The sequence below is a fragment of the Astatotilapia calliptera genome, chromosome 23 (genome assembly GCF_964374335.1).
Source record: "Astatotilapia calliptera chromosome 23, fAstCal68.1, whole genome shotgun sequence".
NCBI lineage: Eukaryota > Metazoa > Chordata > Actinopteri > Cichliformes > Cichlidae > Astatotilapia > Astatotilapia calliptera.
The window spans coordinates 21,996,452-22,024,309 of NC_137443.1; the positions used below are offsets into that span (position 1 = coordinate 21,996,452).

Genomic DNA, 27,858 nt, shown 5'->3' on the forward strand with positions numbered 1-27,858 from the left:
CATATGTACATTATGTACCAACTTTCCAAAAGACAACACATTTGATTGTCTGATATTTTCCTCATTAATGTTAATCTTAACATTGTATTGACATATATTGTATTTACAGTAGCGGTTTTTGATATGGGCGACACGGGCAGTTGCCCAGGGCGGCATCGTGGTGGGGGCGGCGCGGGATTCTCTGGCTGGCCGGAGCAGCATCTGTTCGCCCAGGGCACCAAACAGGCTAAGACCGCCCCCTGTGTATTTACTTAAAACCTCCACCTAAGTTCATTTGAGGCCAGTTTAGTTACTAAAGTACAATCATTAATCTCATTATCACTCAGATTTTAAGAAAACTAAAACTAATTGTACCATGAATTACATTATAATTTTAATATCACTTATTTTCTGTCAGTGCCCAGCAGGAAAGGACAGCTTCCCCATGCAGTGCCGTGTCCATCAGTATTGAGTATGGATAAACCTGAGAACTTCAGAAGAACACTCGGTGTTGAAGATTTTATTCTAAATTATTCTAATATGTATGTGTTCCGATTGATCCATGCATTTGTGTGTATACATATATATATTTTTTCACTGTTTGCTTGTTTTTAACTCTGACTTCTAAATTAATCTGGTTTTTTTTCTTGTTTTCTAATCAGATGACTGTGAGCACAAACTGGACCAAAACAGCACAGATTTATCTCTTCCTGTTTGACGACAATAGGACTGTGATACCGCTGAGTGAGGGGAAGCCATATTCTCATTATCCAGAGCGATATGAAGCTTGGCCCCAGTCGCGACATAGAATTGGTCTGACTGGAGGCTGTTACTGGGAGGTTGAATGGGAAAGAAAGGTCAACATAGCGGTAACTTACAAAGATATTGAAGATTATCATAGTGTACTCCTGGAGCTTGTATTGTTGTGAAGATGGTTACTACTCCTTGCATAATAAAATCATCAGACCTATAAATTCTCCTCACAGCTGGTCCTCCAACTAAGTAGGAGTACATTTGGACTGGAATGCTGGCACTTTGTCTTTCTACAGAGTCTCCTCAGACCCACCAATCCACCTCCACACTTTCTACACGACATTCACTGACTCTGTTTGTGCAGGATTTGCATTCTGGGAAGGGCCTGGCTCCTTAGTGTCTCCCTGCCAGCTCTAGTTTGATGGGAGTCCGCTTGTCTTAATAGACAGTTTGCCAGCACTTGCTTTTTTGATAATCTTTTTGAAACTGTGCATCACATACACATTAGAAGTGGCAGTCATGGAGTAAACAAACATACTACTGTATCATGATATGTGGTCTAAAATAGCAAAGATGTCAGTGTCATGGTACAGAAGTTCAGCAATACTTGACATATTAGAAGGGAATCAGCTACAGTACATAAATATGTCTGTGTAGCAGAATGAAAGCGACGCCCAACAACATTCTTATTTTTAATTAACTTATTCACCACATTTGTCCATTTAAATAATTTGTTCATCTCATTTCATTATTGGTGTGATTTGCTGTGTCTGATGTTTCCTTCTTTACTTGCTGCTTTTTATTTTGTTTGGTTTAATTAGATTTATATTTTGTCAATGTTTCATGAAAATGTTTCATATTTATAGAAGAATGCTAAAAAAACTCTTCCTGACACGTTGCAAATATGAGTCAACTATGTTAACAGCTGCTCAAAACTTGTAAAGTAGAAACACCGACTTGAAGCGATGAAGCTACAGAGTAGTATCATGTAGTGACTGCCTTTAAAACATAATAATAATAATAATAATAATAATAATAATAATAATAATAATAATATGTATGATAGTAGCATTTTACAACTTTAAAAGAAATGTTTCATTTGTAGATCATTGTCACACAGACGCTAAAAAGTTTTGAATAGTTTTTTTAAATTGTTGTTTAACGTACTTTTTATTATCATTATTAAACATAAAGAGGACATGTTTGGTCTTTTATTCGTGGAACTGGTTTCAACAAAAATTTTGGTTTGTTGCGAGAAGTCACGTGCATGTCTGGTCTCGCCGCTGTTTTTCAGTTAAGTGTGAGCTCACTGGGTAAGTGGGTGGACCCGCAGTGAGTCTATTAGGGCAAAGTTTACCCTGTACACGGGTGCAGCAGCAGCAGCAGCAGAGATCCTGAATACCGTTTGGAGAAAGCAAAAAGAACCGATCGAGAGATGGCTGATAAGAAAGCCATCCTGTTCAACTTCTGGGGAGTCGCCGTCTCTGCCAGACGTGCTGCCATTTTTAAAAAGCTGGAAGAGTTGCACAACCTACCGGGGTAAGAAGTGACCGTTTTGTAACATCTCTGAACCGCACAGATGTGTCGTATGGAGACCGCTTTGTGTTTATATTTGATTATATTAAAAAACAAAACAAAAAAGCCAATAAAATACGCAGCTGCTGCACGAATTTCTGATTGTTTATTTACAGTGTGAGTGAGTGTGGATATCAGATCTGCGCTTCAAGCTGGATAATTATTACAACAGCAAAGAAATATTTGACTTAACTGCTGGAAATGAGCAGGTGCACGTAAGCTACTACATGGCCAAAAATATGTGAACATACTTGGCAACTTTTTGTTAATAACAATGTTAATTTTAGACAGCAACAACAAAAAAGTTGTGTCCATAACATTTTGAAATTATGGCAAGTATTGATCATGTTGATGAGATAGAGGTCTCAGAAACACTTACAGCAGGGATTTTCTGGATTACCTCTCAGTGTTAATTTAACAGACTGGACACAGGTCCAGTCTGTTAAATTAACATCTCTGCCTTTTCGTTCGATTGTGTAACTTTTATTCTGACTTGCAAAAACGTATAACTTCCTCAAAGTCTTTGCTCTTTGCAGGCACTTCTAGCTGATTCTGTTTCATCTCAGACCTGATCTAAGAGTTCAGTAAACATTTGCCTGAGAGCTGAGTGTTATAGATAGAAACCACCAAGGCTCGCCCCTCTCAGTTTCTAATCACCGCATTAATCTGAGGTTTTGTGCTCTGTTTCTCAGAGGTTTTCTCTCCAGTTTGGAGTCCAAAGACGACGGCGCCCTGAGGCAGGCTGAGAGAGGAGCCATGACACTTACACAGGTGGGCGAAGACATTTACAGTTTCACTTCATGCCTTTTGTTGCTATTTCACTGATGTACAGCTGTGTGTCTGTGTGCAGATGATCCCAGCTTTGGAGGCCGAGTGTGTGCAGGAAGCCCGGGACAGGAGTGTGACTCTGCCGGCTGATTGGTCAGTTAAAGGCCTGCTAGACAAACTCACAGAGGCAATGATGGACGTCCAAGCAGCTGTGCTGAAGACAGCTGCTGGCCTGCGACGCAGCGGTACACACAACACTCTTTAAAGAAGCAAACTTACAGAGGAGTTGGAGCCAGAGGAGTTGAAAGAAAGCAGGTTTAAGCCACGTCCACATTGGCTTCCTCTGCATAAAGAAATAAGTAGAAAAAAATTCAGATCTGGTTGAAAAACCTTGTTTAATTTCTCTCACTGCAAAATATTTCTGTTCTGAATTCCTGTGTCCCTCATCTTTGAAGGAGACAGTCTACTTCACCTTTATTTCAGCACGATATCTGCGTAAAGTGAACATTGTCACTGTCACCGCTACCTGCTTGTTTAAATGCATTGTGGGGAAAAAGTAGGTCACTACCAATGATGTCTAATCTTTGCGTCAACCTCTGATCTAAAGGGTTACTGACAGCTGTGCTGGCCAATCACTGGGTAGATGACAGAGCGGCTGGAGATGGCACAGGTCGCCTTCTCTCTCTGCTGGGAGGCCATTTTGACCTGGTCCTCCAGTCCTGCCACTTGGGTCACAGGGTCCCTGAGCCCGCCATGTTCAGCTCTGCCCTGCAGCGCCTGGGGGTGACACCCAAACAGGTAGAGGGTTTCGTGATGTAGACAATAAATATGCAGCATCACTGAGATTAAATTCTTGTATATCAGATGTTATGAGTCATCTGTCTCTATTCAGGCGTTGTGGCTGGATGCTGATGTTGAGGGTGTAAAAGCCGCAGAGGGAGCAGGGATGAAGGCCGTCTTGGTGGAAAATCTGGATGCTGCTCTGGAGAAACTGTCTGAATTTACTGGCTTTCAGGTTTGTGTCACTCTGAGTATCTTCTCTGATGCAGTGGGTTTAAAGACCCTCACATTTAGATCTAACTACAACAAAGAAAATGATTACATTAATAACATTTGTATACGTTTGAATCTCCAGGCTGTTGGAACAGTGAGCCCCCCACCAGCCTGCAGCCCTGATGAAGTGTCCCATGGCTACATCACCATAAAAGTATTAATATCTATCAGTGCCAGCAACCTGTTGAATTATGAAAACACAACACAGAGCTGAAATGCTGCTGGCTGTCTTTTCCAGCCTGGTGTGAGGACTCATTATGTGGAAATGGGCTCCGGTCCACCGGTGCTACTGTGTCACGGTTTCCCGGAGAGCTGGTACTCCTGGAGGTACCAGGTAACCTGTTTCCATTGGATATGTTGGAACGCACGAAATAGTCACCTTCCAAAGTGTATTCAGAGGGTGTTTGAGATGAGATACACTAAGAGTCAGAGATATCCCTTCTTATATTTATAGTTTGTCTTGTTTTCCATTTAATTCAAGTCTTTGTTCTGATTTATTTAAGTTTGCAGTTATATTTACTTGTTGTTGGTGGTGTTTTGGTTCTTTTAATCCTGCAATAATCCTGAAATAAAAGCCATGATCATTAAACAACCCTCTCACCCCTGTGCTAGATCCCAGCCTTGGCTGCAGCAGGGTTCAGGGTTTTAGCTCTGGACATGAAAGGATATGGAGAGTCCACAGCGCCCCCTGGTAGGTTGAAATACTGAAAGACTGAAAATATAGACTGTACTTAAAAGATGTATGTAGCTTCCCAGTATAAATTCTTTATAATGAACAGCAGGGATATGTCACTTCCCCTAGCCCTTAATGCCCAGGATCAAAAGACCTAAAATGCTCAGCTTGAGGCTTAACTACCACACTTTTACCAGTGTGTGACATCAGAGAAGCTACAACCATCCTTTATATACAGTCTTTGTGTGGAGTCAGCTCAGTGTTGGTGTAATTCCTGCCGTATTGACTCTCACAGACATAGAGGAATATTCTCATGAGGAGCTTTGTAAGGTACACATTACAAAAATATTAAATCTACAGATTTAGTGTTGTTTTAAAATGTTTTTCTGAATCATATTTTTCTCTCTTTTTTCAGGAGTTAGTCGTATTTTTGGATAAAATGGTGAGTATCAACACTGTCATTGAATAGCATGATAACTTAAAGTTTACACAAAAGCTTATGGTCCCCTGTTCCAGTCCATACCACAGGTCACCCTGGTGGGTCACGACTGGGGCGGCTCCCTGGTGTGGGCCATGGCCCGCTTCTATCCCGAGAGAATCAGGTAAACACACACACAGACACACACAGTCCCCCAGAGCCTGTACAGTGAAGTTAAAGTGCTTTTCCATGTGCGTGAAGGGCTGTGGCATCGTTGAACACCCCAATGTTCAAGTTGAATCCTTTGGTTCCTGCTTTCGAGAGACTGAAGGCTATTCCAATATTCGACTATCAGGTCTACTTCCAAACACCAGTAAGTGTGTTTATATATATATATATATATATATATATATATATATATATATATATATATATATATATGTTTCTGTCACAGAAAAACTGCAGCTTCATAAGCGGGGTTTGTGTTTCAGGGTGTGGCGGAGGCCGAGCTGGAGAAGGATTTGGAGAGGACGTTCAAGATTTTCTTTTCCAGCAGTAGTGAAGCGGTGCGTGGATCGAATGTACACACACACCCAGCATTGCAGTGTGCAGTTTCAGAGCTAAACAGGTGGAAAAATCACCCACACGTGATGAATGTTTTTCTCTGTACCACAGAAGGGTCGTCCCCCTCTCAGCACCGCAGGAGTGTGCGCTCGAGGTGACGTTTCCTGCTGGTTATCAGTGTTTGCTGTGAATGCTGAAGATTTTTAAATCTTCATTCACAGATCTCATGCTGTGTGTGTGCGCTTTATCACAGGTGGCCTGTTTGTGGGTCTGCCGGAGCAGATTCCCAGGAGCTCCATGCTGACAGAAGCCGACCTGCAGTACTACGTCAGCCAGTACAAAGAAAGAGGCTTCAGGTTGCAGATTTTCCAGCTTCCTGTAGATTGTGTTTCTGTGTGCTCGCCAACAAATAATATTTATGTTTATTACATGAAAGCATCCACTGTGATGGGTGATTCTTACACAGCTTTTTGTTAAAATTAGCATTTTAATTAAATCCTGCAGTTCCTGCTTTTATGTTTGTGGCACTAAAATGAGTATTTTGCAAATTGTAGACTGCTGAAGAGGTGAAGAAATTTGATGTCATAAGCAAATATTCCTGAACAGTCAGTTAAATTATCCAGTTCTGTGGAGAATCACTGAGTAACCTTTGGGCTTTATTTTACAGGGGGCCCTTGAACTGGTATCGAAATAGTGATGCAAACTGGAAGTGGATGTGTTCCCGGCCCTTTGAGAAGGTTTGGTGCAGTGTCACAAACGTAATACAGGCTGTAAATTAAAGCTGTAACTATTGAAGAAAATGCAGAATTGCTTTAAACCTGCATTCTTCCTAATGACCAGCAGGAGGCACCTCTGGAATCATAATCATAATCAGATCAGAATCAGAATACTTTATTGATATAATGAAGGATAAATCAGACTTGTTGACTTGGCAGTCACATTTTGTTATCAAGCTTTCTGATTCACAGTCAGATGTTTGCGTGTTTTAGCTGCTAATGCCAACAATGATGCTGACGGCGGGTAAAGACCCCGTACTGCTGCCGTCCTTTACCAAGGGCATGGAGGACTCGGTAAGAAACAAAAGCATTGACACAGTCATATGAGCAATCAATGGTTATTGGAAGTTAATCTGATATTTGTTATTTATTAACTGAAGATGCCAAACCTGACCAGGGGACACATCGAAGAGTGTGGACACTGGACACAGATGGAAAAGCCGGCAGAGACCAACAAAATCCTGATATCCTGGCTTAAAGAGGCGCACAAGAAGACTGAAGGTGGTACTGTGGCTCCCAAACTGTGAGGAAGGAAGGAAGGAAGGAAGGAAGGATTCTAACAAGATTTTCAATGTGGCACATAAAAGTTTATTTAGAACAACTTAGACACTCACAGGCAGTTTTAACAGTGAATGAGCCTCCCATGAAAAATGTATTCAGACAGAAACTGATGTGCAACCAACAGGGAGGAAAATGTTCTGCTAAAACAGGGAAAAACTGTACTACAAGTAACAAAAATAAGAAATATCACAGTTCAAGATAAAGATTATATTTTAACAAAATGTATAAAATCTCATCATTTTAATGAAACAGCATGAACATTTTCTCTTTATTTTGGAGAACGAAAGTGCCATTATTAAACACTTCTAAGGTCATCTTAACATCCTAATGTATCTGTTTTATGGTTGCTGTTTTTTTTTTTTTGCTTTGTTTTCAGTTTGGTAATTGCTTTTTTTTTCTTGCACAAGTACTTCTTTTTTTTCCTGTAAATGAAATTGAGATTTTAAAAATCAGTGCATATACATGAACACATTTAACAAATAATATAATATTAGTAAAAAAAAATTACAAATACAAATAATGATAATTATTCAGAAAATCAAGAACAAAACTAATGGGTGGGGGGAGGGGTTTAGAAAGGAAATGAATGAGGGACATAAGGATAATGGAAAGGAGGTGAATAAGGAAGTAAGGAGGTAATATGAAGGAAAGGGAGGAATTAAGGGATGGGATAAATGAAGAAATGATGGCAGGAAGGAAGGGGTAGGGGAAGAATAAGGAAACAGGAAGGAAGAAATGTAAAGAAATAGAAGTGAGGATATGATAACAAGGAAAGGTGGTGGGAAAGTAAGTAAATAAGAAGGGAAGGAATGATGACAGAAAAAAGGGAGAATGCGAGGAATAAGGAGAAGTAGAATGGAAGAAAGGGTGACACAAGATAGAGAAGGGGGGGAGGTGTAAAAAGGGACTAAGGTAAGGGGAGGAACTGAGGAGAAGGATTCTTTTTAAACTTCCTCCAAACTTCATGCAGCTGATTCAGAGAAGAACAGCACCCCCTGGTGGTGAAGATGAGCGCACACCTGGTTTACAGCTGTTTCTCCTTGAACAGTTTCTTCCAGGCTGGCATGATATACTCGTAGATCTCATCAATCTGCAACACGCACACACAAACACACCAGCTTTAAGCATGCTTCACAGCAAATAAACAGAAGGTGGCGCTCTTCCCTTGGCTCACCTGTTCAGACTTCTTCACTCCGTATCTAAAAAGTGTCGCCTGATGTTCGCTGTTGTGAAACAGGATGTCAAAGGTCACCTCGCGGCCCATCATGTCCTCAATGGCGGGCTTCACCACACCGTGGAAGTCCCGCGGAGGGTGCGTGTCATCCAGCATGTTGTTGACCTGTTTTAAAACACACTTGAAGTCGCTGTCTTTGACAAACTCATCATGTATGTTTAAACCACTCATGCTACCTTGTATTTCTTCCCCAAAAGCTCCAGAGGGTCCAGTTTGACCTCTGACCTGAGAGCTCGGCCGTACAGCAGCAGTTTGGTGTCTGAATCTGACAGACAAAGACAAGAAATCAAATTATTTTAAGAGGCAGATTTCCAGAGGAAGGTTCAAGAAAAATAAAGTTTATCTGTCATATTATGATCTTTGTTACATGAGCTGATAGGAAACCTTTTTTTTCTGTGTTATATGGAAAACTGAGCCGATTCTTGTAGGTGTACATGTCGTCCATCTCTTCTCAGTAGATATCATCACATACAAAGCATAAATCCTGCGTTCTCACATCATGTCCATCTTTCAAAGATGAAAAATTTCTTATAGACAGTTTTACATTTTTGCAGAATTTGAGACTAACATAATAACCTCTTGCTGATTTTCATTGTTTAACACTCTTTTCTATAAAATAATTGTATTTCTTTTAACCAAAATTTGAGAAATTATTCCTGCTCTGGCAGACTTTTTTCACTTGTCTGTGGAGAAGTAAAACCTTAAAAAGTGTCACCAACCTCGACACGTTAGGTGAGCGACGTATGGAACTCCGTCCCTTTCTCCATAGTACACTCCGAAATGAGAGAAGTATTTGTTCCTGGGATACTCCACAATGTCCCCCGGGAACAACTTTGGGTGGGAATTTTTCTTTATAAAAATAAAAAACAAACAGAAGAAGAAAAAAAGGGAGAAAGTGGTAAAAATCATAAAGTTACCACAAACAATCGCCCTGTGGTTCTGCTTAACTCGACTCTGGATGAGGCCGAATCAAACTCACTTCAAAAATAGTCCTCGTCTCCACAGGCAAGGACTAAACTTCTATCATCTAAAATATAAACAGACACTGGCAAAAGCGCAATCTTCATCACTGGATCTGCACTGCTTTTTTGGCTTTGTCAGTATTCAGTCAGTTGTGCCGGAAAGGGGATTTTTTTTCTTTTAAACCACAAGAAAACCTGAAGCGAGTACAGGCGGCGAAACCACAAGCACTTGTGTGCTATATTACCGTCGAGCAAGTATACTTCTTCTGCCTTTGTTACTATTCATCTTAAATATCTATACTTCTCAGGTATGAAAAACTGAGAGCAAATTTTATGATGTTAATGCTTAACCAAACCATCAGGTCTGCAGCTAGAGGTGTTAGTATGAATCCAACCATAGTGTGTAAATAAAAGCTGGATATAACCACTTTGAAACCGCTCATCAGAATGTGAAGCCTCAAGTTGAGCATTTTGGTTCTCACCATCTTAAAGTTAGAAGTTTCAGAATTAGAGTTGGCTGAGAAATGCTCATAGGATACTGACATGTCAACCACTAGATAGTCTTGCCTTTTTTACCCTAGTAAGGCCAAAATAAACATTAACCCTCAGGTGAGAGTCTTCTTCAGGAGAGAGATGAATATGTTCAAGAACCTGAAAGAAGTCAATCTGCCTTTGATTTAAGCATTTTAGATGTAGGTAACTTGCACTGTAGCCTGCGCTGGAACCTGTCGTCCACCTCACTACAAATGTAACTAAGAATCACCATCAACACAGGTCATACTGGTATACATGTTGGTAACGGCCATCCGAATTAGACTATGCTGTGAATTCTACGTAGATTTCACAGCAAAAACATTGATAAATATAACAAACCAAAAGACTGCCGGCATTTAAAAAGAATGTGGGTTTATGATTGTTAGTAGGAAAGAAAGTTAACTAGCCAACTCGTGGTCCAACATCTGGAGGCTAACATGGGAACAGTGGGGGAGATACTTGATGTTAAATTGCACTAAGAACAAAGTCCTTCTAAAGCAGGGATGAGGGTCATTAGTCTGTCTCCTTTATTCCAGGCATTTGGTCATATAACACACTCTGAAAATATAGCTCTCAATCAAAAATCAGACATTCATCAAACTCCTAATAGTTCATCCTACAGGGACCATGAATATAAAAGAGGAAGAAGGCAGAAAAAGAAAGGCTTCCGGCTGCTCCCTTAATAACATGGGCTCACCATGGCAGGTAGCTCCACAGATTCTTATGCCAGATGCCCTTCCTGACGGACCATCAAAGGGTTTTGTGTCTCCTCCTGGAATCTAAGCAAGGATCTCTCACTTGTTAGTCTAATGTGTAGATGACTAAACTTTGAAACCTCTACAGGGACTATGAATATAATATGTTCCAAACTTCAAGGTAGACCATCCAGAACCTGGAATTAATTCATCTGTGATTCAACCATTTAAGCTAAAGATTTGTGCCAAATTATCATGTAGAAGTAGAGATATTTGGACATTAAACTCATATAGATTTTTCGCCTGGGCGGCATGATGAGTAGCTACTTAGAAATTTCACAATTGTCCTAGAAGTTCAACCAACGCTACAGAAAAACATGATTTGTGAATGTGCTCAAATGTTTATCTGAATCTGGTCTTGTTATTTCACTCTGGACTTAAGTGGTAAAGGGTCTGATTGACACTGAGCTTTTTTACTTTCAATTTATGGAAAAACTCAACTGTGGGGGCGTAGAAGATGCAACATTTTCAGCAAGGTGGAACGGAAAAGATAAGAAGAGAAAACCATTCAAGAAAAAAAACAGTTCTAAGAAATAGCCGCAATACTATTCTTAACCATTAATGCATGATCTGCTGATCTAGTAATGAGCAGTTTTTGTACATTTTGAGTTGGAAAACAGTACCAAAGACAGGCTATGGAGACTTGGGTGGCTTCGGGAAGTCACATGTTTACATATAATAGTGGCATTGTAAAGCGCTTTGGGTGCCTTGAAAAGCGCTATATAAATCCAATCCATTATTATTATTATTAAATACTTCTGAAGTGAATTCAGAAGCTACTTCATGAGATTTTCTTTCATTCAAAGTGCCTAATAGTCTATTTAGTGCTCTTTCAGATGAATTAAAGTGCTTACACCAAGCTACAAAGTTATTATAATCAACCACGAGTAACAACTTTGGGTCCTCTGATTTCAGAAGTAGCACTGAAACACAGTGTCATCTAAAAATGTAAATATTCATGAGTGGCAATTAAAAGCAAGATTCTAGAAAAAGTAATGGTCATACTCACCTGGCCCATGAAGGGAGGATTAAGGTATTCACTGTGGCTGTCTTTGGTCCTTTCTGAACATAAATCCACAGCACATGCACACAGGAACCTCACATCATTTACATACAGGCTGTACTCATGTGATATGATGCATCTTCTCAGTCTGTCGCAGTCACAGTACACTGACCACGCTCCTGTCACCCCTTATCAGACCTTCTGCATCAAATAATTTGGGTTTCTTTTCCTCCCTTTATATTTTTGCTATATTTTATGTTGCCTGGGATCATTTTGGAGTGGATTTTGTGTCTGAATGCGTGATTCTGTGGTTTTTAAATGAGGTGCTTCATAGTGCACCGACATGAGTCCCTTTGTGTTTCCGATCCCACCACCTCTGGGCGTGTGAAGCAGGTGTTTCCTAAACCGAGGCTAAAAGAGGAAGTAGCTTCAATTGGCTTTTTAAATTTTTTTTTTCAGCAGAGATAAGTAAGCAAAGTGAGAAAGAGAGAAAGACCCAGAAGCACAGAGAGTCCCTCATAATGACTCATTTTAGACCTTTTAACTTGAACACAACACATCACATATGTTGTGTTTTTCTACAGTTCCAACAGCTGTTTTACATTAATGTCCTGACAAGTGCAATAAAGCACTTGAAACATCAAGTCAGCATCAGTCTGATGTAATGTGATGGCATTTTTAAATAGAGACCATCATAGCATGAAGCCATTGAATAATCGCGACCACACCCAGCCACTCCCCACATATACACCCAAAGAAAACCCACATCAAATGAAGAATTAATGCAACATTACATACTGAAAAAGAGAAACAGTAATAATTAAACCATAATAGTTATTTTATGAGCAAAATCTTTTTAATTTCTGTCTGATTTTCCAATGTAAAGCAAGTGTTAAATACACAGAGTAATCAGGAGTCTGTCTGTTTCGGTGAGTTTATTTCAGGATATTTATTTCAAGAAAAACATAACAAAGGTCTCCTGATAGCCAGCATAACAAAATAATTCACCTAAATTTTTATACTGTCCATGCAGAACGAGAAAAAACATGGTGTGTGTAAGCATGTGGCACTGAAACAGCTGTTTTTTGTGAACAAAGACTTGTTTTTAACTTAAAGTGATCAAAGTCATGAATTGTTGATGTTCACAACCACAGCAGAAGACCAGAAAGAGGATGAAAAAAAAAAAGAAAGTTTTCTAAGAATAAAATTACACAGCAGACACTTTACTAGGTTCAACATGGTGCTTTTAGATATGTAGACATGGTCAATATGATCTGCTGAAGTTTAAATTGAGCATCAGAATGGTGGAGAATGGTGATTTAAGTGACATTTGGCATGGTTGTTGGTGGTCTGAGTATTTCAGAAACTGCTTATGTGCTGGGATTTTCCCACACAACCATCTCTAGAGTTTATAAAGAATTGTCAGAAAAAGAGGAAACACCCAGTGAGCAGCAGTCCTCTGAGAGAAAATAGAGAATGGGCAGACTGCATTAAGCTGGTAGGAAGGCAACAGTAACTCAAATAACCACTTATTATAACCAAGGTATGCAGAAGAGCATCTCAGATGATACAACAGAATAGATGGGCTACAGCAAGAGAAGACCACACCTCACCAAACTCACCAAAACTGGCCAGAAGATTAGAAAAACATTGCCTGGTCTGATGAGTATCGATTTCTGCTGCAACACTCAGATGGTACAGTTAAAAATGTTAAAAGCTGCTGTTATATATATATATACATATACATATATATATACACATATACATATACATATATACACAGCTTTCTTTCTCTCCACACACACACACACACACACACACACACACACACACACACACACACACACACACACACACACACACACACACACACACACACACACACACACACACACACACACACACCTTTGACTTCTCCTGGATGTTCTTAAAGTGTCTAAAATCATTGTCACAAATAAGTGAGAAATAAATTAATGACAACGTTTTATTTTTTCGTTTTAATTAATGCTTTCTGATACAGCACGAGGTAGCCACTCGGAGTACATTTCCAAACGCTTCAACCAAACATATAACGCCTGTTTCTTTAACATCACAAGCTTCTGGAGCCTCCTGATCACCTTTTCTTCAGGTCCAATGTATTGGTGGGAGGAGGACGGGTGGAGGTGGATGGGACGGATACATATGTCTGAGTAACCAGGGAGATGTGTTGGGAGATGACAGCACAGATCTGAAAAACCAAATCTGAGCAATGATGCGAACCAAACACACGAAAAAAATTAAAAAGGTCAAGGATACATACACTCATCTCCTTACACTCCCCCTCCCAACTCCTTCATTAGGCCCACTTAAAGCTTGTGAGATGTTGCTCCGCCCTCTCTGAGAAAAAAAAAAAAAAAAAAAAAAAAAAAAAAAAAGGTAATCTGTGGAGAAATCCCCCTGAAACCTTTCGGTTCATGGGTATAAGACCTGCGTCCTCTCACTGCATTCATCTGAGAACAGAGCAACATGTTGGTGTCACCGTCACTGATTAAAAACTCTGTATACATGTGTATAACACACACACACACACACACACACACACACAAATGCCCCTTTATAAAGTCAGTGCAGCATTACAGTCTGTTAAAGGCACCTGAGTTTAGCTCAAGCCCGAGCTCACCAGTGTACACACACACACACACACACACACACACACACACACACACACACACACACACACACACACACACACACACACACACACACACACACACACACACACACACACACACACACACACACACACACACACACACACACTTATTTCCCTTGCTCTGTTAAATAGATGTGATAACACACTGGCCCGGGTGTAAGACTGTGTATGCTTTCTTTGAAGGAGCTTCTGACAAATACATTCAAGATGTGTGAAAACGAGTTCCTGGACTCTCTCGACGTCTTTGATGCAGAGAGGAAATCTGTGGAACAGCCACCATTAATGGCTGCTACAGACAAGAGCTCATGTCGATTAAATAAAAAAAGAAAAAACACTAATGAGGGTGTTTTACTGGCTTTTACCTGAAGAGAAAAGGCTTCGCTGTCCTCACAAACACATGTCTGGGTCTTCCTACAGTCGCGCCAGTGTGGTGGGGAAAAAAAGCCAGCATGATGCTCACACTGCCCTGCAGGAGTTAAATATTGTTGTGTAGTTTGTGGGTTACAATCACTTTTAAAGTGTGGCTTTGCTCCAGTTTCACTGCCGGCGTTTGTCCTGATTAATGACGCAGCGATTAGTTGAGCAACAAAACAAAACAAATTTTTAAAAAAATAGCTGCTGGCATTTTTTTAAACCTCGAGAAATTGCAAACTTGCTACACACGAAGTGAGTTTTCACCTCAGTAAACAGCAGTCAGCAAATGGATGTGTGAGAATCAGCTGCCTTGGTCTGCAGGTGATGCAGCATTGGTGTGGTTTTAATTTGCAGCTGTAAATAACTAAAGAGCAAAACTGTGATGATGCTGATCCTGACTGTAAGCATGGAGGGAACATGTTTAGGGTGGGTGATCCCTGAGAAAGTTTGTCATGTTCATATTCATATTGGTGTCACAAAAAGACATAGATCACACTGATGTTTCTGTATCGCTTTGGAGTTCTCTATACAGTTGTTTTGCATCTTGTCATGCTCATTTTGTGCTTTTTAATAATGGTTTTGCATCTCTCTGTGGTTCTTTAAAGTATCTTTGTGTTTATCATCTCGATCACTTTAATTACTCCGAGGGCCTGCAGGGCACACAGAGTAATCCTGTGATCCACAGAAACACCAGGACCGCGCTCCATCAAGACGATTATTTACTTTCACCTTGTTTCATCCAGACACAGAATGCATATAAAAGATAGACATAACCTCTGGATCAGCCAAGCAAAGCCAAAGTGGAAGTGCCTTAAACTGCAATATTTCTAGTAGCTTGCAGCAGGCAACTTAACTGGTAAGTCAAACTGCTCAGCTTTAAGCATCACAAAAGTGACATCACCATGGCCACGCCTAACTTTTACATAAAGCATGTGTCTTTATAAGAGGCTAAATATTTTTAAAATTTGATTTTATAAACAATCAGAAGCTCACACTGGAGAAGGTGGACTCTAAAACCCTGAACTTATCATAATAATGATACTGGGTTTTTTGTCGATCGACTAACCGCTGCAGTCATTTTTTGTCTCCCTCACACACATGCACACACACACACACACACACACAGTATCTAAGAGTGCTCCTGTCCCTGACTCTGGCTCTCCTGAGTGTCTTGCCCCCAGCCGAGGCCGTTGATGGGCGCGTGTTTGTCCCAGCTGTCCGTGTTGTGCCCATGCTTCCTCTGGTGGCGTTTGTAGTTGTCCCAGTGGCCCGTGGTGTAGCCGCACTCGCCGCATGCGTACGGCTTCTCGCCCGTGTGCCGCAGCATGTGCCTCTTCAGGTTCATGCTCTGGTTGCAGGAGTAGCCGCAGATGGAACAGTGGAACGGCTTGGCGCCCGAGTGGATGCGCTCGTGACGTCGCAGGTTAGCCAAGTTCCCGCAGGCGTAGCTGCACGACGGGCACTGGTAAGGCTTCTCGCCTGTGTGCACACGCAGGTGCCGCTTGAGGTTGTCGAGATGTGAGGAGGTGTAGGGGCAGTGCGGGCAGCGGTGAGGCTTCTCCTCTGAGTGGACGTGGGAGTGGCGGGCCAGATGGTTGGGGTAGTGGGACAGGAAGGGGCAGTGAGGGCAGCGGTACAGCTTGTTGCTGCGCTGACCGCGCCGGGATCCCCGAGACACATCCCTGCTGCAGGGAGCCCTTGAGTTGTCTTTGGAGCAACGGCGGCAAACCTGGAAAAATAACAGAGCACACAGTGAGAGGAAACATTTCCTGTGGACAGATCATACAATCAAACGGTCATTAACCAGAATCGCCGCTCCGTGGTGGTCATTAGAAAGCCTGCAGGTTTAAAACGTTCCCACAGTGGGATAGCCACCTTCAACATCAGTTTTTTCTTCCCACATTCACCAAGTGCTTGCTTATAGATGGTCATCTGATTGTTGAAGATTCTCTGGATTATTTTAGGCGCTTTACATTACAATATAAAGTCTCTTTAGCCAAGTGTTTTTGTATATTGATGCTATATAAATATAATTGAACTGACAAGAATAAGATAATGAGGCATCTTACACATTTGTTCATCTATTAATACTTATGAGCTTTTAACTCCAGAAAAGAGAGCAGCCCTGACGTGACAAAATTGCTCACAAATCCTAATTAGCAGCAGCAGCAGCAGAAAGCTTTACAAAGTTTTTAAATGACAGGGACTAAAAAGTGTTCGGGCATTGGGGGGGGAAAAAGTACTTGTTTGAAGGTGTGGCTGAATGAGGTTTGTAGTAAGGAAGCACTTTAATTATTCAATTTGTGTAGAACAGCACTATATCAGTACCAGTCCATTAACAACTAAATCATTAAGATTTTTCCTGTCAGGAGGTTGGTTGATCCTGCTGGGACCATAGAGAACTTGTAGATAGAGCTGAAGACACAATACGGGGTGAAAATGGCATGTATTGGAAATCTGACAAAAAAAATTATGACAAAATTTATCAAAACCGATGAGAGAATACCGCCATCTGAATCTATGGCGGCCTGAACATGTGCACCACCTTAAGATTGCCACTGACTTTTTAGCTTGTGACAGCAGTATGAGGGAGGAAGTCACTCTGCTATCGTTAATGTAAACTGGGAAAATGTGGAAGTTTGTGGTGGGCGGAGCTTCTGTTTTTCTGTTTGTCGTGGAAACAAACTACAAATTGTACAACCCCTCATTTCATCCTAAAGTTTACAGAGGATCTTTCAAAGAAAACCAGCTTTGTTTTGGTAAACAAACCTGTCCTCCATCGCCCTCCACCTCTCCCTCTGCCCTGTCGCCCTCTAGGTCAGACTCCTCCAGGGTGAGGCCGCACACCCGGCAGCAGAGCGGGAAGAGGAGGACTGGAAGGGGGCCGGAGGGGGAGCCGAGTCCTCCCAACGTCTGGAGGTAAGCAGAGTCCTGGGACACTCGTAGGGTCAGGTCTGACATGACTGCAGACACATAGGGAAGCATTCAAAAGGCAAAGTTGTTTGGATCATTATTAGCTGCAGTGTAAACACGTTCTTCTAGATGTTCCCCATCATGCAGTTCAGTTTTAGGTCACTGAGCACTAAGCCAGAGAGAATTTCTCTTCCTCATTTTGCTGACTTGCTTCCTCTTTTCTGCTCTGCTCACTGCTTCCAAGATGAGAAATCTCCCCCTCAGAAAAAGGTTTTTTTTAAAATTCGGAGTTGTCAAATCTCCAAAATGCAAACCTTCCACATGTCATCAAACCTCTGCTCTGGGTTTGTGATATTCCCAGGTTTTAAGTGTGCTTTCAATCTAGAAATTTCTACATAAAGAACAGCTTAAAAAGCCTGGTTAGTTTTTAAATCACAAAACTACAGGAATACCACAGGATATATGTGAGCATTTTGCTAAATGGGAAATGCAGGCGTCGTGTGTGTTTGTGGGGCTTGACCCAAACAAGCAACAAAAGTGAGCGTATCTCACGGCTCCGTCACAAAGACACTAAATTGTAGTAAGAGACTTTAAAAACAGAATTACAAAGAGACTCGACGTCAGAGTGGTTTCCTTTATCAAAAAGAGATGCATGTGACTATAACCAACAGACAAACACACGAACATTTAATCAACTGATAATGAAAAACTGAATACCCAACATGTGGTCACACTGAAGCTGAAATCTATCGCTGCTGTTATAATGATGATTTCACAACGACACAATAACACATGCTTCGCTCTTAGATCTGCAGTGTTTCCCCTGCCTTTCCCTCGGAGGGCAGTCCCCAACCCGAGAGAGAGAGAGAGAGAGAGAGAGCAAAACAAAATACACACATCTCATACACATATATAAGTGTTATGTAGACATATTTGAAATTACATCTAAAGTTAAACACTAACTTTAAGTAGGGCTGCACGATTTTGCATAAAATGAGAATCACGATTTTTTTGCTTAGAATTGAGATCATGATTCTCTCACGATTTTCTTTTCCAGTATAAATATTTATTGCACTTATTAACTGCACATCAACTTCGTAACAGTTGAGACTGAACATAAAAACAATAAATAAACATAAAAACAATAAATAAACATAAAAACAACTAGGGCTGGGCCATATTATACCGTTCACGGTAATACCGGTATAATGTTAGGCAACGATAGGAAAATGAAATATCGCGATAGAATGGGAGTAAAACGCGCATGCGCAGTGCCTTTGTTTTCATACGCACATGGCCGATTGTTGAGTGAAACAGATGAACCAGAATTGGTTTGTAAAAATGGTGCAACTTCAGTGATGTGGAACTGGTTTGGTGTTTGTCCGTCAGACACACAACAAAGCACATTTTTTTGCAGAACATGCAAGCGGCCGTTGTTATTGTCATATTTGTCGGACTAAGATGCTCTTAAATCTGGGAGTAATCTGGGTCCTAAACTCCGTAAACTTCAGGTCAAACAACACTGCAGCATCACTTAGAGTTAAAAACTGTCTAAATTCTTTCATCTTTAATAAAACGATCAGCATTGCTGCTTTACCAGGTGTCACTATAAAGTTTAACTTCCAGGCATCCATGAAAACAAAAGTTATTACATTTAACGGAGTTAGAAGTTAGCAGGAAGCTAGCGGAAGTTAGCTCGCTAGTTTCGCTAGTTACCTAAGCATGATATTGCATGTTCTGACTGAGAGATTTCTGAAAAAAATCAAACGTACAGCTCTGCTATCACTTCCAACATAAATGAAGACAGGAAACTAAACAGCAGTGACGTTTGTAGGGTTACTGAAGTTGGGCTAGCTGATATATAATGATGTGCTACGTGATCGCTAGCGACACAGCTATGTTAGCATAACATAAACAGTGAAGCTGGAGGAAGAACACTAACACTTTTCCACTTATAAAAGTTAACGTGAAGGTTCTTCATGGTTAGAGACAAATGCAATCGCATGGCAGGATGCTGTAAACGGACCAAACTTCAGTCAGGAGAACAACTGAGATAATCCATCCACAATACGAGGTTAGTCATTAATATACTGCAACAACATGGGAATAGAGCAGCTGCCAGAGAATTCAACATTAATGAATCAATGGTACAGAAGTGGAGGAAGCAAGAAGAATGAGTTTAATAAAGTTTGATTTATCTGACTGCTTTGTTTCGCTTAATGTGCCTTATAATCCCGTGCACCTTATGGTCCGAAAAATGCGTACTGCACACTGCAGTTTAATGTTGCAAAGCACCTCTTTTTAACTTCAGTGGATATTATACATGGTTATGCTCAGGATATGTCAGCCCATTTCTACTGGAAATGCCTTTTGGTTAAACTTTCAGCAAGGAATTTGCATTTGCACTGTTACATTTTTATAAAGCTTTAATGTACATAAAAACCAGCTTCTTGTTTAAGTGAAAATAAATGGAAGGTTGTCTTTTTGCGCTAGTAATGTTGTGGAGTTGTATTTTGTCTCGCATCAATTATATCGTCGGTTAGATCGTTATCGCAAATTTTCAAATATATATCGTGATAAATATTTTTGGCCATATCGCCCTGCTCTAAAAACAACAAATGTCTCACGTTTTGTTGTTGCCGCAAAATGTTGTACTGCTTGAAATTCCGTCTCCACCGTTGCTCGACACTGCGTGTATAGAGCAGGTAGTACAACAATAGAAAAATAGTTGCGGGACGGTACTGTGTAGGGTTTGTCTAGGGTGTTGATCATTTTCCTAAATCCCTCGTTTTGCACAGTGTTGATGGGAGCCATATCTTTGGTCAGGTGATAAGTAATAGCCTCCGTAATTTCCCTATACCCGTCTAACTCCTGCGGGAGTTCGACGTGTATAGGGAAGCGCTGTATAAGGTTCCCGTTATTGATGTTTGGGTGGTTGACCGGGACGGATTTTCTCCTGTCACTTTCTTGTCATCCCTGACGTGCTCTCCGTTGTTTTTTCCCTGCTAATTTTAGCAGCCAGCTTCTGTATCACGTGGTATAAGGCTCCGCCCTTGTCATTTGTTGAGCAGGAAGAGTGAGCGCTTGTTTTCATGCAGATTACGTCCCGGATCAAAATGCGGCACAATCATCGTCGTCTTTTTTTTTTTTTTTTTTTTTTTTAAATCGTTGTCATTTGGAAATGAGATTTCACATAAGTATGAATCGAGATCGCGATTTTTTAACGATTAATCGTGCAGCCCTAACTTTAAGGTTTACAATTTTATATGTTTTAATATATTCTAACAAGAATTCTTATCATTCATTAAAAATGGATATCATCACAGCTTTATCTCGTGGCTAAATCACCATGGTAACTGATGCTAAAAAAACATAACACGGTTGGGTGCCAGGTAATATTTTCAAAGTTTTCAAATTGGCTGGAAGAGCCACTTTTGCACCAGTTCATTCATTTGCAGCATGTTTTAAGTTGTTAAGAAACAAAGCATATAAAGCATGTATGTGTTATGAACTTTGCTCGTGGTGTACACCTTTGCCACAGACCAGATAATTTTGCATTACATCATGGCAAGAAAGAGGGTGTGCTTCCTTTATCACATGACTCTGTGTTATTCACCTAACCTGTCATGGTCCACAGAGCACACTGGAGCACTGGTGACACCAACTTTACCCAAACTGAAAACAAGTCATTACTGTAAATGCATTACAAGAAAAATCCCGTAAACAGGTGTTAATCGGTCTAAAATCCCAGAGGAGAACTTTTCCAGGAAGCCTCCAAACCCACCAAAGAGGGAAACACTGAACAAAAAGACATCGCTGTGACTTCTCCTAAATGGCTGCTTTTTCACATTAGTGGCACACCCTGCTACGTAGACGATCTGAAAATGTTATTTATACTGATGATGATGAACTGAGTTTTCAGTCCAAAGGTGACATATATAAAAGTTAGTTGTCAGATTAGCAATCAGAAAGAGTTTCCTTCAAAGTGATTAAAAAAGAGAGAGAAGCTGCAGGCAGCCTGTGAAATTATTGATTAACAAACTTGTTTTAACACAAATTTATCAGCTTTTTAACTCTGAGACCGTAATTGATGTAAAGGTTTGTGTTTACTCACCTTCTTCAGCATCACTGTTTGCCTTTTTCCGTCTTCCCCGTCTTTTCTCCTTCTCCCTCCTCTGTGGTCTCTCCTGCGTGTGCATGCGCTGGTGTCTGCGCAGGTTGCCGAGGGAGCTGCAGGCGTAGCTGCACTGGTGGCACCTGTACGGTTTCTCCCCGGTGTGTGTGCGGGCGTGGCGCTGCAGGTTGACGAGCTGGGCTGAGGCGTAGGGGCAGACGGGGCAGCGGTACGGCTTCTGGCCGTCATGGGTCCGCATGTGGCGTTTGAGATGGTTGGAGTAGCGCGAGGTAAAGGTGCACAGCGAACAGGAGTACAGTTTAGGGGCGGGGTCCGCAACACCGCTGGCTTTGTCTACGTTTCTCCTCTTATTTTTGGAGCTGCCGCCGAGGGATCTATCGGACAGGTTGGAACCGTCCAACTGAGAGGAGTCGATGGAGGTGCCATGCTGGAGGCCCTCCTCACAGGAGAGACAATAAAGCTCTGCCCCTAGGTCGAGTCCTACACCTGGAATAAAATATATCACATTTTCTAATGTTAAAATAATTAAAACAATATTAATATTAAACAATATTATATTGATTCAGTACAAACAAAGTAAAAACAAACCTCTGCAGCCATTTGTACTGATCTAACCTAGGCATTTGACACAGTGGATGATAAATCTTAAAGCAAAGACTTGTCAGAGCAGGGCGGTTCAAATTGGGTACATACATACGCTACAATCATTATGTTGGTCGTATTATAGTGAAACTTTAATTTTGATCATAATCTACTCATCTGCACATAATCCAATAACCAGGCTCTCTACAATAACCTTTTAATACAGTACAGCACAACCTGATGATAAACTTTTCATGTATTCCTACAGTTCTGAGTTTGAGTTAGCATATTAATACATTCATGCAGAATTACACTTGATTACTCTTTCTTGTTTACACCTACCAATCAGTAACCAGTGAGAAAACTGAAACTGGTCTTTTATTTTACATTGAGTTGTGTCTGCTCTCTGAGGCAAGAAATAGACTTGCTGTTTCCACGTTAATGTCAGTGGTGGACTATGTAGATGTGACTCATATGCATGTGTGTTCATGTGCTTACATATGCTGGATTCTATCCATCATAGAGTTGTGAGATTTACTGGACACTGAACTCAAATCAAAGAAGTGAAAATATTCCAATATCACTCTGTGCCCAGGTCTTTTTTATTTTTAACTCCACATGTAAACAGCCTGGCATGTTATAGTCAGTCAGTAGTTACCAAGATCTAAGCCTGCCCCCAAAGGTGTGTCTCCCAGAAGCTGACCACATCCCTTACAGGAGAGGAACGCTGGGAAGGTGGAGTCTGTCGGTGCTGACGAGTCGTCCTCCACACTTAGAGAGAAGACAGTCATACCTGAAGAAGAACACAGGGTTAAACAGACAGTCGCTTCAACCTTTGAGGAGAAAAATTCAACTCTCATGGGGTTTGAGGAAATAACCGCTGCATTTAAAAACTTAATTTATTACAGGAATGATTTATATATTTATGCTGGCAGCTGAGGCACGCTGAACTCACTTCCCCTGAGTGAGGTGTTGCAACTCGGAAGGAAATCAGCAGCATCAGCGCTGGAGCAGAAATAGAAGTCAAAACAAGAAACAACATGACAACTTAAGTTAGTCAGTTGGAGAATCTACTTCTCCGAGCTCCTAACATAGCGATGAAATGAAATACGGAAAGCACATCAGTTTGAACTTGTAAGTCTTTTCGAGCCCGATCATCAAAGGGACCATACCTCGCCTGATTACCAGGAATTGGGAGAACAATGTTTAAATATTGTGTGAGCACAGGGTCAATGCTTCAGTCAAAACAGAGAGAAAAGCCTAATAAAAACATGTGGAATGTTTAAATATGTGGCTTGCTTTCCAACCCCGTGTATGTAAAAACCTGTGTGTGTGTGTTACTGACCAGACTCTCTATCCAGTCCCATGATCTCCGAGTCTCCAAACTCCAGCTCGCCGCTCAGCAGGAAGTCGCTGTCCAAAACGAGACAGCCCGGCTCACACACCACTGCCCCATCCTCAAAGTCCACTGAGTGCAAACAGACACACAAACATTTCTCATAATTTCCTGTATAAACACACCTGACCAAATGAAGACAAACGCCAAGCCCATCCTGAAACACAAAGTCAGCTTCTACCTGAGGGTGTTAAAAAGTCTGGGTTTCACTCAAAGGTTTCCCTTAGTGATACGAGCTGTAAAACTGTGAACATCTGACACAAACATCAACATCTCTTCTCTTTATGTAACAAATTTTCATTTCCTTTAAAAAAACAAAACAAACAACAACCCCCCCCCCCCCCAAAAAAAAAAAAACAAAAACAAAAAAACCCCCAGACACATTTATAGATTGCAGGGCTGTTGGTTGTTTTTTTAACAGTAATAAAAAAGAAGATGTTTAAAGACAAAAATCAGGCTCATGTTTCACATACACATGTTTTTTTTGTTTTAAAATTTGGCTGCAGAGAACACATTTGATAAACGGGACAGAAGACAGCTGATAACAGAGTTTGTGCTCGAAAACACACAAAAAGAAGAAGAAGAAGAAGAAGGATAACAGCAAAGGAGGTGGAGAGGAAACGAGAAGGAAATCGGTGAGCATGAGATAAGTGCTGAGGAGGAAGAGCTGTGGGGTGAGGAACGAGGCTGAGAGGGTCAGGAAGAGGAAGACGAGTCGAACACAGAACTGATGATACAGGACATTTTTATACTCTTAAACCTCTGAGCGGACATATGTTGACCCAGCTTAGAGCAATTCTAACTTTTAATGTCACAAAGAAAATAAAAACTTACTGATAATTAAAAATATTTACACTAAATATTAAGGAAACTTAAAATTATTCTCTTTATTCCCATTTTCCTGAGCTTTAATTTGAAACCTACAAAACCTACTTTTTCAAACAGTTTGCATAACTATTAACAGTAGTTAGAGTAGAAAATTATTCTGCTGCGGTTTTTCTGACCTATTTGTCTTTTAGAGGTCAATGACAAACACTGGCTAATGTAATCTTTAATAATTAATTTTTTAATCATAACTAAAAAGTAATTAGAATTTAAGGTTCTGAGACATCCAATTAAGGCAAAAGTCTGAGTTTTCCTGTCATTTCAGGCTATTTTAAATGTGAGGATTAGGCCTAAGTAAACTAAGCCCTGCTTAAAAAAAAGAATAAGTGAAAAACATTTATATGAGACACTTGTTGATTTCTGTTTGGTTGAAACCTTTTTAGTAGGAACCAAAAATATAACAACAGAAGCAATCGTTAGCTGCAGACCAGCAGCCAGAGGACAGAAAGTAACAAACACCACAACTCATTAAAAATTTTCAAACTAATTCAAGCTGCACTGTGCTTGCTCCCTGCATCGACTAAAGAAAACAAAGATGCTGTATGACAAGTTTAAGGCTGCGCAGGTGAGTAGGAATTAAGAAGGTAAAAGGGTTTCAAAAGGGTTATAAGGACATTTCCAAGTTATACATTCTACAGAGACAGAGATTATCCACAAATGGAAGACATTCAAGACAGCTGCCAGTCTTCCCAGGAGTGGAAATCGCAGCAAATTCACCCCAGTGTCAGACTGTGCAAGGCCCAGAGAAAATACAAAAAACCCTAAGAGCTTCATTTCAGATTCTACAGGCCTCGGTTACCTTAGTTAAATGTCTATGACAGCACAATTAGAAAAAGACTAATTAACTGTGGCTTGTTTGCAAGAACTGGCAGGCACTGAAAGCCTCTTCTCTCATGACATGACAGCAGAACTTAGATTTCCAAAGCTGCAAATCACAAGACTTCTGGAAGTCCTTTGCACAGCAAGATCAAAATCAAACTCAGCATATCAGCACAAAAATCTCATAACAGCTGTCAGCGTGGTGGTGGAAGGGTCATGATTTGGACTTATTATACAGACAGGACCTGGACATCTTGCAGTCATTGACTCAACCATGAACTCTTCTGTATACCAAAGTATTCTACAGTCAAACATGAGGCTGTCTGTGTGACAGCTAAAGATTATTTTACGTTATTGGTACAAACAGGGACATTCAACTGAACAATGATCCCAAGCCCTGCAACAAATCTTAAATGAATACCTGTATACCTCAATGAACTGGAGCAACGCTGTAAAGAAGAGTGTTACAGACGGATAAAATCATACAGAAAATGATTATTTGAAGTTGTAGTTGATAAAGCTGGTTCTGCAAGCTACTGCTAAGAGTCCTGTTTAAAGTCTTTTAGTTTTTCAACAAGTCTGCAGGCAGGTAATGTGAGTTAAGACCCAGCGTCTTACAAATCCCAGATATTTTAGGTTTTCCTTTATTAAAATGTTGGTTTCGGTTATAACAGCAAAAAATGTCATTCCTCCACTGTAGAACCAAAGCTGTTCGGTCAATCTTTGTTCAAATGAACTGCTAACGTGTTCAAACGTAGACCGACCTGAACTAAAACACATCAATCCTCCTTTTATCGTTCAGTTTTACAGAAGCTTTGGTTCAACTGTGCGATCATTCTTTCAGATAACACTGCTGTGATTGTGTCAGACGTCCAGAAGCTACTTGAGCTGCAGTTAGACTTTGAATACGAGTAATTTGAATACAAGGATGTACTGGCCTTTTTTCCCCTCTGAGCCCCTGCTCACATGCTCAAAAGTACACTCCCATCTAGTGCCTGTTTAAATATGTACATCATTAGAAGGTCAACAGGTGACTTCAGGTCTCCTAAATCCAGTATTCTCTTTTTGTAAGCTGACTGATGCCCACGCAGTCAAGAAAATGTAAACGAAGGGAGGTGAGCGTTCTACAGGTGACGTGTGGGAGGAGAGTAAAACAAAAGAAACTGGAGACACAACTAGAACCTAAAAACGTCTTCTGGCCCCTGTTAATAATAAAGGTGAGGGTACACAGGAAACCAAGGGGAATGACAGAAATCATACAGGAAGCTGTGAAAGAAAGAGAGGAAGAACGAAGGGAGGGAGCAGGGGGAGGTTAGGTAGGGAGCCTGCGAAGAGGAAGTGGAGATAGGAAGCAGAGAGGAGGTGGAGAATCCAAGTGAGCCAGAACAGTCAGGATGAGATAACAGATAAACACATCTGCTTAAAGGACAACATGTCTTCAGCAGTCTTCCTCTCAGGGAGATAAAGAGGAAAGGACTTGATGACCAGTCAGGCAACTTTTAACATTACTGTATCCCTCAGAAATATGTCTAATTTTATAAAAATGCATTTAAAGTGGACCAATACCTAGCAAAGACTCATTGCCTTATTCTATGGCAGTGATTTAAGATTCATGCGGAGAGAAAGGCAGCAAAGAGCTGGAAGTAAACAGCTGGACTTACGTTTCACCGGCTGCGGGTTGGATTGTTTTCTCCGCGGCATCTTCGCCTCTCTTCAGCACGGATCCTGTGCTGTTTTCGCGGTGACACCTCCGACACTCTGCGGGCTCAAGTCCGTCTGTCCAGCAAGAGAGGCAGCCAGCTAGCTAACTGCATGTCATCATCATCATCACCTCCTTCCTCTTCCTCTTCCTCCAACGGACAGCAGTAGCGGCGGAGTCATCGCCACCATCTAACGCCTGAAGCGGAAGGCGTACACCGGCAACAGCACCAATTAAAAAGACCCACACCTTCCCTAAATTATTACATTACACTTTGCAGCTATATTCAGTTCACAATAAACTTTAAAAACACACCAATCCATTTAAATTTATCACCATGGCTAATTCTTTGTTATTGTTTCGCAGTAAGTAGCCGGAGCCATCTTGCTAGCCAGCGAGCCAACCGGCTAAAATCAACACTGTAATCTAACTCTCGCTTTTAGCTCACACTAAAAATAAAACTTAATGAAGTCGAAGACACTCCATCGAATAACTTACCTGTGATAATGTCCCTTAAAATACCGCGGGTGAAAATGCAGTTAAAACTATTCTCAAAACACTCTTTTTGTTGTTGCCAAACACACACAGCGCCACTACGCCGGGTCCGGGCTCTATGTGACGTCACCGAAAGACGCAGGGGATTGTGGGAATAGTAGTCCTTACTGTGTTTACCAACCTCAAATGACCTCTACATATTATCAATGGAAGTTTGTCT

General features: G+C 40.9%; 3 protein-coding genes across 3 annotated transcripts; 1 reads left to right on the top strand and 2 right to left on the bottom strand.

The window, feature by feature from the left end:
• The first annotated feature begins 2,045 nt into the window (after window positions 1–2,045).
• ephx2 (epoxide hydrolase 2, cytoplasmic) lies at window positions 2,046–7,440 on the top strand. Its single transcript, XM_026159610.2, has 18 exons — window positions 2,046–2,271; window positions 3,000–3,078; window positions 3,158–3,320; window positions 3,683–3,873; window positions 3,968–4,090; window positions 4,211–4,282; window positions 4,367–4,462; window positions 4,741–4,819; window positions 5,097–5,131; window positions 5,217–5,243; window positions 5,318–5,403; window positions 5,481–5,592; window positions 5,711–5,785; window positions 5,895–5,937; window positions 6,037–6,139; window positions 6,451–6,520; window positions 6,773–6,853; window positions 6,940–7,440. Exons 1-18 carry the CDS (start codon window positions 2,168–2,170, stop codon window positions 7,084–7,086), a joined length of 1,686 nt encoding a protein of 561 aa, XP_026015395.1. The 5' UTR covers window positions 2,046–2,167; the 3' UTR covers window positions 7,087–7,440.
• Window positions 7,441–8,138: 698 nt separating this feature from the next.
• On the bottom strand, window positions 8,139–11,774 carry plaat1l (phospholipase A and acyltransferase 1-like). The gene is made up of 5 exons (XM_026159627.2): window positions 11,615–11,774; window positions 9,074–9,203; window positions 8,531–8,619; window positions 8,295–8,459; window positions 8,139–8,210 (listed from the first exon to the last, which is right to left on the bottom strand). The coding sequence occupies exons 1-5, from the start codon at window positions 11,621–11,623 to the stop codon at window positions 8,145–8,147; spliced, it is 459 nt and encodes a 152-aa protein (XP_026015412.1). The 5' UTR covers window positions 11,624–11,774; the 3' UTR covers window positions 8,139–8,144.
• A 754-nt stretch (window positions 11,775–12,528) lies between these two features.
• Window positions 12,529–27,781, bottom strand: znf513b (zinc finger protein 513b). The gene is made up of 7 exons (XM_026159613.2): window positions 27,642–27,781; window positions 27,106–27,341; window positions 23,690–23,812; window positions 23,003–23,137; window positions 21,742–22,248; window positions 17,484–17,677; window positions 12,529–16,443 (listed from the first exon to the last, which is right to left on the bottom strand). The coding sequence occupies exons 2-7, from the start codon at window positions 27,143–27,145 to the stop codon at window positions 15,844–15,846; spliced, it is 1,599 nt and encodes a 532-aa protein (XP_026015398.1). The 5' UTR covers window positions 27,146–27,341; window positions 27,642–27,781; the 3' UTR covers window positions 12,529–15,843.
• Window positions 27,782–27,858: the final 77 nt, after the last annotated feature.

Coding starts and splice junctions, on each gene's coding strand:
- znf513b (XM_026159613.2), bottom strand. CDS start 27,145: ATGCCGCGGAGAAAACAATCCAACCCGCAGCCGGTGAAAC. Junction 23,138..23,689: donor GGGACTGGATAGAGAGTCTG/GTCAGTAACACA, acceptor GTTCTTCTTCAG/GTATGACTGTCTTCTCTCTA. Junction 17,678..21,741: donor AAACAGTGATGCTGAAGAAG/GTGAGTAAACAC, acceptor ATGTGTCTGCAG/TCATGTCAGACCTGACCCTA.
- ephx2 (XM_026159610.2), top strand. CDS start 2,168: ATGGCTGATAAGAAAGCCATCCTGTTCAACTTCTGGGGAGTCGCCGTC. Junction 5,132..5,216: donor CTCATGAGGAGCTTTGTAAG/GTACACATTACA, acceptor CTCTTTTTTCAG/GAGTTAGTCGTATTTTTGGA. Junction 5,593..5,710: donor AGGTCTACTTCCAAACACCA/GTAAGTGTGTTT, acceptor TTTGTGTTTCAG/GGTGTGGCGGAGGCCGAGCT.
- plaat1l (XM_026159627.2), bottom strand. Junction 8,620..9,073: donor CGCTCACCTAACGTGTCGAG/GTTGGTGACACT, acceptor TTTGTCTGTCAG/ATTCAGACACCAAACTGCTG. Junction 8,211..8,294: donor GAGTGAAGAAGTCTGAACAG/GTGAGCCAAGGG, acceptor TGCGTGTTGCAG/ATTGATGAGATCTACGAGTA.